Genomic DNA, 11,985 nt, shown 5'->3' on the forward strand with positions numbered 1-11,985 from the left:
AGCGTTCTGTAGTTTCTGATACTGGATGGGCTGCGGTTTGGTTTCATCAGAGGAGGAGTAACTCTATCTGGCTTCAATGCAGATGATTTGCAGCCTGACACCAGGGAGGAGCTGACGACGGGAGTCAGGGAAGGAAGCAGATGAGCGGTGATTGTCTGGGGGAGGAAGGGAATGGCGTCAGGAAGGCAGGTGGTGGCACTTCTGGCAGAAATGAATTTCAGGACTTAATTTCAGAAGAGAGAGGAGAGAGAGATGTTACAGTGTCAGTGGGGTTAGAAGTGGAGTTGGTGAGGGAATTGGGGTGAGGGCTAGAGAGTAGACGTGAGGAAAAGTCAAGGATATCATCAACCTTCCTCTAAAATTAGGTAAGAAAAGGGGGCTGAGGAAGTCAAAGGAAGACGAGAGGGCAGATAGAAAGGTGGAAAGAGAGAGAAAGAAGCCAGATTGAGGGAGTGAGGAGAGAATGGAGGTGTTTTAAGAAATCTTTGGGGACGTGATAAAAAATCAGCAATGTGAAGGTGGGTGGCGTGAGTTAGTGACAGCATGAGATCCGATGAAGAAATATGTGACTGACAGAGAAGAAGAACAAGAAATTTCCCCTTAGGAGAGATGAGCAGACCTGTGGAAATGCAGAAACAGAATGAAAGTGTATAGGCTGGGATGAGCTCAGCTTCCTGGACTTCTGACTTATAGTTAAAGCGCTCAATCTGCCTTTACAGTGGACTGCGTGTAAAGAGACCTGCAGGGATGGATAAGGTTAGAAGGAGAGCTTTCACAACATGAAATGACAAGAAGAGAAAAGAAAGGAGAGGCTTCCTTGTCTCTGAGTCTTCATGCGACAAAGATGAGTAGTTGCTCACCAGCTATACAGCTTATCAAGACACTGTAAGTCAGAAATCGAGGAGGGCTCTCCCCATTTAACTGATTTAAACTAACCACAAGCCTACTCCCTTCCATCACACATGACCCCTAGACTCTGTACCACATAAAACAATTTAAGCACAGCTCATAAAGGCTATTTAGCCAATCTTAGGGACAAATATTAAACTTTTTTCAGTTTATTATTGATGCAGAATCTTTGGAGAGGAGTGCTGATGTCACACAATTAAAAGCAGGTAGTTGTTAAAGCCTGCTGAATTGTTATTTCCTATCATGTTGCACCACCTTGTGGTAGACGAGACAGACCAAAGTGTATAAGAGTAAGAAAAAAAGAAATCTAGGGCATTTCATGGTGATTTATTTCACGGTGTGGTGTACCTATTTTATAGTTCAAAAGAAATCATTACACTATAATCAATATGTTGTGGAAAAAAACTGTAGACATCCTTTTTGACTAATAGACAGTTTGATTGGCTGTGACATTGTATCACGTGACGGGCGAATCCAGGAAGTGTTTTGGTTACACAAGGCGGAAGTGAGGGCTAGTATGATTTTGCTAAGCCTGAAAGTATTCGGGGAAAAAGGCTGTTAACGAGGAATAGCGCCGTTATAAGTTACAAGTTACGGGGCGCAGTGGAGTTTGTGTTTCAGTATTGGTAAGAACGACAACGTGTTGTCTTTGTCTTTCTAGTTAATCTGTGTGACAACCGCGGATATAATCATAGCTACGTCAACTCGCTCGGTTTTTTTTCATGTAAGCTTAGCCTCGAAATGCAAGTGACGTTTTCTCTTTCTGTTTTCTGTGTACTAAGTTAAACTTCGCCACTTTGGTCGGTTCAACCATCTAACTTGTGATTTTGTTAAACTGGCCACATTTTCCTGTTTTGGAAGTGCGGGGACACACTAGCCCAAGTCTCTATCGGTCGATCGATGCACCCTGGCTAGTTGCAGTTATCAATACAATTTGCTATGTGAACAGTTCACCTCACCATTCACGACACGGCAGATTAACTGTCATTATTTCTAGCCATAGCCCCACCTAGTTACAGTAGTAGTGGTAACGTTACAGTTACTAACCCTAGGTAGGTACTGATAACTATTAGCCTAGCTAGTTCCACCCAGGCAACATCATAAGGTTATAAGGCAATTTGAAGACAACGTTAAATGTCATCTGTCTCTTTAAAAATCAGAGCAAAACAACCTGGATTGCAGCCTTTTTTTTTTTTTTTAATCCAGACTTTTTGGATGACATTGTGATATTGACTCCCCAAGATTGATTGCGGCATGAAGCTGTTAACAACCCTTTTAGTCAAAGCCAAAGCAAAATAGTAGTTACAGTGTTTCATGTTATATTATCAACTCTAAGGCCTCAACTATTTTTTCCCATTTCCATCCTCTGTGCAGTGTTGTGCGGGAACTTTACAACCTCTTGGCTTCTTTTGAAAGCAGAACTGTGTAGCCCAAGCTTTTGTCACCAAATGCTTTCCTGAGAACGTGGCCTTTACCAGCTCATTTCTTGTGGTCTTATTTTTCTTGGTAGATTGGGTCACTCCACCTCTACTTGCCCCGTCTGGTGCTTGGCACAAGGAGTTCGGCCGCTGACCTCGCTCACCATCAGTGCCTGTGCCTCTGGAGTTGGCTCCGCTGCCCGATCCAGACGTCTGTCAGCCCCTCGCCAGCCACAGTTTCAGCCCAGCTCAGGCCCTCTCATCCAGAGCAGTCCCTGTTTCTGTCAATGGCGGGGCGCGGTGGAGGAGCAACCAGGCCTAATGGCCCCGCGGCAGCCAACAAAATCTGCCAATTCAAACTGGTGCTGCTGGGCGAGTCGGCGGTGGGCAAGTCCAGCCTAGTGCTGCGCTTTGTCAAAGGCCAGTTCCATGAATACCAGGAAAGCACCATTGGAGGTAAGTGATACAGAGATGCATCTAGACTGTTGAGGAACTGAATTTGGTCTGATGAAGGGGGTTTTGTGTATCTCAATAAGTAGATTATGTTCCTGTCTATCGATATAGTTCAATGGACAGATCATCACACTAATACTGTCTGTGTTCGGGGTTCTAGTCCCTGTCTAGCTGAATAGGTAGAGCATTGCACTCATACTAACAGGGTTTAGGGTTTGATTCCCACTGTGGGCCCCTATATTGAAAATGTGTTCATTCATAGTACAGCAAGGTGCTTTGGATAAAATTATTTAACGAATGGCATATATTATGTTATGATCTGAATCAAATTCCACTTGTGCACCTTGCCTCACTGGCTTTGACAAAGTAGTCTTATCACCATTCCAAATGAATGTGTAATTAAGATGTAGCTGTTCCACAGAGCCGCCATACTTGGCATCAAATACTGTGTGAACTTGCACTGCTGTAACTAATATATGACAAACAGGCCACAGGAGGAACCGCTCTGGACCAAAGGCCCCGTCCATAATTGCTCCTCCTGCTGAAACATTGCCCCCCTCCCCACTGCTGGCTTTGTTTATTTGTTTTTTTTTTCTTTCTATCATTTGATAGAAGACATACTTCACTCTCAAACTGATTGTCTGAGCTCTTGATACCAGGACTGACAGTATGTGACAGCTGAAACGTTAAAAGGAATGGAGGGGAGCTGTAGTTGAAACTGACAGGCTATTTCAGTTTGATCTCAAAGGGCGTCCTGCTCCTCTTGCTTCATGATTGATAATATATCAGGAATATTTAATAGTAGATCCAGACCAAGATGCGTTCAAAATAGCAGCCTCATCTTATCAGCTTCTAGTACAGCAATGGCAGGCAGTGAACACAGGAGACAGTCTCTGTCGAGGTAGCAAGTAAATCTCTCTTTCTCACATTAATTTAACTAATGTGATTGAGGCATTGTCTTTGAGCCAAGTGAAGTGTCAGCAGCTTGCATTCACTGGTTTAACACTTAAACACTTCTTATAGCACTTCTCTTCCCATGCTGTCTGAACACTAAGACGCATGTAGAACATGTAGTACAAATTGCACCATTTGCACCATTTGGCTTATATGTGTAAAATACATTTCTACAGTTGATCATTCTCAATTTATTTTTTTATTATTATTATTTTGGCATACCTACTTTATTGGACAGCTGCAGTAGAGAGAGGCAGGAAAGACGGGGCAGAGAGAGGGGATGACATGCAGCAAAGGGCATGGGCCGCATTCTAACACGTGCCGCTGCCATTAGGACTTAGCGTTCTACCGATTGAGCCTCCGGGGCGCCCCCATTCTCAGATTTTTGACACCCATACTGTCAAATTAGGCCAAACAGAATAGACACCATGAACATAGCGTTAATAGCAAAATCCATTATCTTAATCACTATATTAATCACTATATTAAGCACTTAATTGTGGAGTTTCCTTGCTAAGCGATTAAAAGAATTATTCTCCCTGATCCCACCGTGCCACATGCATATGCTGTAACAGATATTTTAAATCAACTTCAGCAACTGAAAGCTCATGCTCCTTATCCCTATAACAACTAAGTCAACTTTTTTGAGCAAGGAATTTGAGTGTGCATGCTTTTCACATCAGATGTTACATAGCCTTCAAGCACTAAATTAGATGCATAGTTGGACAGGACCTTACAGGACGGAAAAGTGAATGGGTACTGATGCACTTGTCCAACTGTCATTCCACTGATGAACTCTCTCCCTCCCTCCTCAGCTGCCTTCCTCACCCAGACTGTCTGTCTGGACGACACCACGGTCAAGTTTGAGATCTGGGACACAGCGGGCCAGGAGCGCTATCACAGCCTGGCTCCAATGTACTACAGAGGAGCCCAGGCTGCCATCGTGGTCTACGACATTACCAATGCAGTAGGTCTCCTCTGTGGTTCAACTGTGGTGGACAGAACTTAGCCAGTAGCCACAAGATGAAGTCAGATGGCTTGTTGCTTTACTCTAGATTCAAGGCTGAATCTGTAATGGCACAGCTGTATGGCACCTTAGCCATATTGATAAAACTACTTGTTTTATCAATTTTTATGTTTATTGAAGACAGTTTCTCTGCTATCAAATTGATTGTCTGATCTCTTGATACTAGCTCTGACAGTATATGACTGCTAAACATGTTTTTTTTTACATGTGAAGTTGTAAACAAACCTTTTATGTTGATAACGGGCAATTATGAATTTTAGAATGCATTATGAAGCTTTACAAGGTTTGTATTGAAGCAATGAGAGTTACTGTAGGATGTGAAAGACACTCAGTTACTCTACATCTGTATCTGTCCTATGCTTAAAATTGGATCAGTTGTGTAATTAAATTATCCAGGATAGGGCCTTAAAAGCTACTTTTCACTGTGGTTGAACATAGTTGTTTTTAGTGCAGATATCTGTGTAGGTGTTCAAAAGTGTTTAAGTAGTAACATCAAATCCTCAGGTCAGCCAGTGTTGGAGGTCGACTTCACATGAATTTATACTACTATACTGACTATACTGGTTAAGACCAATGTCAGACAAGCCTGTTGTTTCATCAGGATACTTTCACACGAGCAAAGAACTGGGTGAAGGAGCTGCAGAGACAAGCCAGTCCCAACATAGTGATCGCTCTGGCTGGCAACAAGGCTGACATCGCCAACAAGAGAGCTGTAGACCTTCAGGTATGAAGATATGATAAGATATTATATCATGCCAGTGGATGTTAGTGGATGTGGAGATGGCATGGTCATCACCATTTCTCTCTGGTGTGGCCTAGGATCTTTTTAATTTAGTGATGGCTCTTGTCCCAATTGCACCATTCCCTGCAGTAAATGTGTAATACTCTCCTAAACATCTAAATAACGTTCCCTTCAGGAGGCACAGGCATACGCTGATGACAACAGTCTACTCTTCATGGAGACCTCAGCCAAGACTGCCATGAATGTCAACGAAATCTTTTTGGCTATTGGTAAGAGCATCTTTCTACAGAGTCAAATGTACATCTGATTCTAATCGCTGCTCCCTCAGATGGATACTTTAGGTAGATTACAGCTCCGTTTTTCTGCAGCAAAGTTTAACTGAACATGACACAGCTCTCCCTTACCTGATCTTAATTGAGTATACACTGATTAGATGGTTGGATTTAGTTACACCTAGAGAAAAATAAACCATTGCTAATGTATAGAAAAATAGAGCTGCAACGATTAATCGATTAGTTGTCAACTATTAAATTAATCGCCAACTATTTTGATAATCGATTAATCGGTTTGAGTAATTTTTTAAGAAAAATAAGTCCAAATTCTCTGATTCCAGCTTCTTAAATGTGAATATTTTCTGTTTTCTTTACTCCTCTATGACAGTAAAGTGAATATCTTTGGGTTGTGGCCAAAAAAGACATTCGAGGACGTCGTCTTGGGCTTTGGGAAACACTGATCGACATTTTTCACTATTTTCTGACATTTTATAGACCAAACAACTAATCGATTAATCGAGAAAATAATCGACAGATTAATCGACAATGAAAATAATCGTTAGTTGCAGCCCTATAGAAAAACAGTGGCCAGTCTCTGTCTTTTTTGCAGTGTCAGAAGTTCCTATTCATAGTTCACTCTATATTTTGTTGCTAAGTACATAGTAATTTTTGAACTTTTAAATTTGCTGTATTTTAACGTCTTGTGTCTGTGATCCTGTTTGTCTCTGTAGCCAAGAAGCTACCCAAGAACGATCCTCAGGGCGGAGCGGGAACAGCGGGGCGGACCAGGACTGGAGTGGACCTACAGGAAGCCGCCCCCCAGGGCCGCAGCAGCCAATGCTGTGGCGGCAGCAACTAGCAAGTGCAAAACAATGAACTTAGTGAGCGAGCCCTGAACATGGTTTTAAGGACAGCAGCTAACTAAAACCCAGAGAGGAGGGAGAGGGCAGAGCCACTCTCCACTCCTGCACTTAAACTGAGATTACAGATGAGATTATCTGGATCCCCTTTGATTAAAGGAACGTTTTTTAAAAGAATCATAAGCTAGAGGGAATTACCAGTATCCCTCACTCCTTCTCTTCTCTCCTTGCCCCTTGTATCTATCTACCTCCCTATCTGTCTTCAACCTCCCTGTCTCAGTTGATTCAATTCTGTCTTAAATTACCTTTTTGAAGGATGTTGGCTGTACGTCATTTTACCCTCTTTGTAAGTGTGTGTGTGTATATATATGTGTGTGTGTGTGTGTGTGTGTGTGTGTGTGTATATATATATATATACACACGCACATGCAAAATTTGGCGGTTGTTTTCTTTTCTATTCCTATTGTTTCCCTCTACATCAGTCGTCCTTATGAAAGATACAAATACCCAACCATCTTGCTGAAAACGTAAATGACAAAGCCGTTGATCTTAAAGGAGGGTTTTGTCTCACTGCTTTTCAGATCACAGCATTTTGTCGTGCTTTTTAGGGACCTGGACACTGGTGGCACAGTGACCAGGAAAGCTCTAGACCCTGCTTAGGACTGCTACGCCCTTACAGCAGGTCATGATTTGATAGACTACGCACCTTAAGGTGTTTCTGATCTGTGCAACAAATTCAATTGTTTGTACCCATTGTGCATTAACACCTGTAACACCAGAGAGTTATGAGCAATTTCTTTTTTAATTTGTACGATAAATGTGAAAAAAATTGTAAGACCAAAAAGTAATAAATAACATGCAAGATTTCTTGATCCAAATCCAGATTCCAGTCGTTTTCAGTCATCAGACTAGTTGCAGTACAACCTCTAGTATCTAAAGACATTCCACGATTTCAAAATGGCTAATTCCTGTAATGATTATGCACATATATGTTTTTCCCTGTAATGTCCCTTTTAAGAAATGCCATAAATATCACCTCTGCGTAAACAGTGTCTGCATGTTGAGCATTGAGTTGATATGGAGAACCTTTACCATGGCACTTCCTGAGTTTTCTCTTTCATTTGTTTGTAGGGGTGATGGTTGGAGATATATTTTGGTTTGTTATCACGACCATCTGTATTTCGGTTCTGCCACACTATAGCTATTTATATTTGGATATTTGTTATGGTACATAAGCACTGTTTCTACAGACAAGACATGCACTTGTTTTTCTACTTGTTGACACTGAGCTAAATTCTAATTTTATCTAGAAGTGGTATTTTTCTTGCAGTGGTGACCCACCACAGATGATTGAATGAGGATAAACATCTCAACAGGCTTCCCACTGGTCATAAAATTACTGGCCTTATCATTGAATTGAAAGGTTTATTTTAAAGAAGGAAAATAAGAATTAAGTAAATTCCTTGGTGAAGTCATGGAATATCAGGAGGTTCTTGCCGCTTGTTTCATGCACATTCATTGACATTCAGATCTTGGTGATCAACTGTTTACGGCAAGGCCAATTATGGCTTACCATGACCAGAATCAACTCAAAACGTTCAGAAAACAGGATTGAAAACTATTTGTTTACTACAATCCTGTGGTTAAATCACATCATATCCTTTTTGATCCTTTTTATAGCTTAGCTGGCAGCACAAACATGCCAGGAATCGGTTTCAATTTGTTGGTCTGTCATAGTCATAGAAAGTAAAAGAAAACCATGGAAGATCTTGAAGATGGATAGTGGGTACAAAACCATTGAAAACACTGAAGTGAAATGTAAAACGCTCAATCATTGAAGATCCTCCCTGTTGAAGAAAATTGATTTGCTGAATGGATCTGCTGTGTGAAAATGATAACACAAAAGAGACAGGTGACATTTTCACCTGAGTCTGGACAATTCAAAGCTACTCTCAGTCCTTTGGCTGTTATGGCCATTAGCAGGGTTCAGCATTAAGAATTTATTTTCCACTTGCCCAGTTGGGCCAGTAGGTCCGAGTTCTAGTACATTTTCACTGACCCACCAGTCAAAAATTAAAATAACCGCCGTTTGATAAATTTAAGCAATTTATCACTATAAAATGTATGTTACTGACAGATTGTAATATACACCAGCAAAATGACTGGAACTTTTTTAACAACTTCAAACAAAATTCTAAACTGTAAATTGGACCCTGTTGCACTTATTGTATTCACAGATTTGCCCTCATAGAAGCTTTAGTTTTCTGTAAATATAACAAGCGTCATAGAAACAGCCACAATGGACATTTCCAACCACTAGATGGAAGCATAATGCTTTCTAAGTCCAGATACAAAGCCAAGCCATCACAAATTGGTCTTCTTGATTGCATGAGTGGCCATATTCATCTACATAGAACTACATCATAGTCCTACAGTGTGAGCACATTTTTCTGGTCTTCATTTAGAAACGGGTAAGCTAAAGGTAAGGGCAATGGCTTTGAGGGTTACAGTCAGGAATAGGTTATATTTAAGGTTAGAGATTAGTGTGTGTGTGTGTGTCTGTGCACACATTTGCAGATGCTTGAACTACATCAATAAAAACATACAAATCTATTTTGTTTTTTACATTCTCAAACTCTACACCAGTTAAACATGTCAAGTATAGCGCTAAAATATTGTCATGTTTGGGTACAACGTTCTTAACCGCAATTTTAATAGCTTGAAGAAATGTATCCACAGTATGGTGTGTGCATTTGTATGTATGAGCATGTATGTGTATGTGTGAATGTGGACATTATGGAGAGTGACCATGTAAAAAGCCATTACTTGCACAGTGGGGAAAAAAACTCCATTATCTACAGTGTCTTGCAGAGGCATAGCACAATAGAGGTATGCTTCATTTGTGCTCACCTGATTATTCTACTGCGCATTTTAAAACAGGGTTTCTCTGGGTTAATGCATCGGTCCACTCTATTTTGATGTACAGTGCCCTTTTAATAGAGGTGCCTGCAGCTCTTTCAGGTTTTACATCTATTAGTTGAAGAAACTGCATAATTTTTCAAATGGTCTCCATGCAAGGGAACTCTCATGGGTTTGTACAGGATTTTGAAGAATATCTGTGGCATTAGTCTGAGCGTCTGAAAATGCCTGACTGTATCAGGTATTGGAAATTCTGTCAACATAGTATATGCCATTCGGTGGATTTATTCAAAGCACTTCAAAGCACTGCATATATTTTAGTATGGATGGAATCAGTGGGAATATGACTCCTAATTCAATCTAGAGCCATGCTTCTCTTGTTGATATTTTGAATGTTACATAATTTTGCAAGACAACAAAAGTTCATTAATGTTCATTCAGTCATTTCTGTTCAATATTTCAGTCAATTTTAATTCAGTTTTAAAGTATTTTACTTGCTAGTCTTAAAAATATCAATAACAAATGGTATTATTTCAAGTTGTATTCATGCTCTGTAACAATGGAGTCACGTAATCTGCAAGGCTGCATTATAATTCATAAACACTCCCACTTGGAGAAAAACAAGTTAGTCATAAGTGATAATGTCTCCAACCAGCAAAGGTAAAAGAGCATAGACTGCACTAGAATTTAAAGTTTATGAATGATGTTTCGCCCTGAGCACAGAATGGAAAAACTAAAGAAGGTACATGTTCACTGTCAAAGGTTCCTTTGTGTTCCACAGCCTGGTACAGCGGATTGCTGAAAGCCTCACTTGTTGACCTCGACCTGCATGTGAACATCAAAAAGAAACTGTGGCCATGTTGAGATTTTTACACTGGAAATGGTGTAAGCTGTCTTTTAAATTGACAGACCTGCTGTCGTGGCTGTGATGCATCAGACCTTGTTCTTACAGTGAAGCAGCTTTTAAAGCCAATGGAACACACACACACACACGCGCGCACACACACACACACACACACACACACATGCCTCAGAGACAGACAGCTGCTCTGCCAAATGCAAGCGGCCGCTCTGTTCACAGTAAATGTTTTCTCATTTGTTGGGCTGTCAATCAAGGCATGTTCTGTCAAAAAAAAAAACTCATTTCTTACTATACTGCCACTATGAATCATATGGTGTGGGAGCCGGACTAAAAATGACTGTGTTTAGAGGGGAGATTTGCAGAAAAAAGGAGAGACGTGCCCTGAAAATAAACATAGTCTTCCACATATACACCTGCACATTTTGCATCCATAATCTATTTTTTTCTCTTTTTTTTTCCTTGTTCTTTTTCTTTTCTTTTTTTTCTTTCATTTATAGCACAAATGAAATGGGTAATGTGGCCAATAACTAGCATGAATAATGCCTGGTTGTCATAACAACAAGGATTTTTTGATTAACTTTAGTGAATGCTCTCTTTGCTGGGGGAAAACCACTGGCCCACTTCTGTAGCATATAGGTCCAGACCAAAAAGACTAAACCCATCAATCATTTATGAAGGGAAAATGGGATTTGAGTGCTGACATGTATCACCATATATTGACAGGTGAGAGAATGACCTGGAAGACTGTCTCTCTCTTTTGGAAATAATTGCCTATATGGTTATTTTCGGAAGAAACAGGCCTATCTCGTCAAAACCCCACCCTCCGCATTATGATCTGCCTTTCAGAATCACAGTTATGCCAAGAGGGTGAATCATCTTGACAGTCCGGCATCTGACAGCAAGATAGCTAGTTCCTGATGGATTCCTTCTCTTTTCCTGGACAGACAGAAATGACATTAAATACCAAGGGCATTGGGACAGGGAGGGATACAATATGTGGATAACACTGTGGTGCTGGTGATTTTTGCTGATAGCTATAGCATGTCTGATGTGGTTACAATTATTGGCTCTTATCTAAAATGAAACACCTAACGGTATTGCAGTAGGATGGGATGTGAGTGAAGAAGAAACCCAGAATGGAGCACAACAAACAGCGGGAACTGTCAGGTGATAATATACTGCTTTTGTATTTTGGATTCTATTGCATTTCAGCCTTTATTTACCTATGGTGGGTTTTCTGAAAACCTATGCTCTCTTTTAGCAACACCCTGTTACACATTCAGTCAGTTACACATATTCACACTAGGAAATTGGCTACCCAGGAACCCCAGTCTTCTCTTCATGACCCCTGATTAGTTAGTCGAGTGTCTTGCATAACGGCACATTGAACGCACATGTTAAGGGAGGAGTGACAATCGCTACAAGCTCTCTAGCAATTCAACTTCATATTACTTTTGGATGGTGCAAGGAGAAGTAACATAAATATTAATGGTTATGGTGAGTTGCCTCAGTTCCTGACAAAGGGGTCAAATATTAAGACTAAGATTTCAGATTATACAATCTCTTTGA

General features: G+C 40.7%; 1 protein-coding gene across 1 annotated transcript; it reads left to right on the forward strand.

The window, feature by feature from the left end:
- The first annotated feature begins 1,399 nt into the window (after positions 1-1,399).
- On the forward strand, positions 1,400-9,211 carry LOC139644153 (ras-related protein Rab-5C-like). The gene is made up of 6 exons (XM_071519531.1): positions 1,400-1,535; positions 2,420-2,783; positions 4,550-4,701; positions 5,363-5,485; positions 5,679-5,772; positions 6,507-9,211. The coding sequence occupies exons 2-6, from the start codon at positions 2,615-2,617 to the stop codon at positions 6,632-6,634; spliced, it is 666 nt and encodes a 221-aa protein (XP_071375632.1). The 5' UTR covers positions 1,400-1,535; positions 2,420-2,614; the 3' UTR covers positions 6,635-9,211.
- Positions 9,212-11,985: the final 2,774 nt, after the last annotated feature.

This window comes from Centroberyx affinis, unplaced genomic scaffold (assembly GCF_046629955.1).
Source record: "Centroberyx affinis isolate AG114_WGS23_722 - 3 ecotype Tasmania unplaced genomic scaffold, CSIRO-AGI_Caff_v1 ptg000713l_1, whole genome shotgun sequence".
NCBI lineage: Eukaryota > Metazoa > Chordata > Actinopteri > Beryciformes > Berycidae > Centroberyx > Centroberyx affinis.

Excerpts from the sequence above, each read along its gene's own strand:
- LOC139644153 (XM_071519531.1), top strand. The coding sequence starts at position 2,615 with ATGGCGGGGCGCGGTGGAGGAGCAACCAGGCCTAATGGCCCCGCGGCA. Across the intron at positions 5,486-5,678 it reads AGAGAGCTGTAGACCTTCAG|GAGGCACAGGCATACGCTGA; the intron begins GTATGAAGATAT and ends CGTTCCCTTCAG. Across the intron at positions 5,773-6,506 it reads CGAAATCTTTTTGGCTATTG|CCAAGAAGCTACCCAAGAAC; the intron begins GTAAGAGCATCT and ends TTGTCTCTGTAG.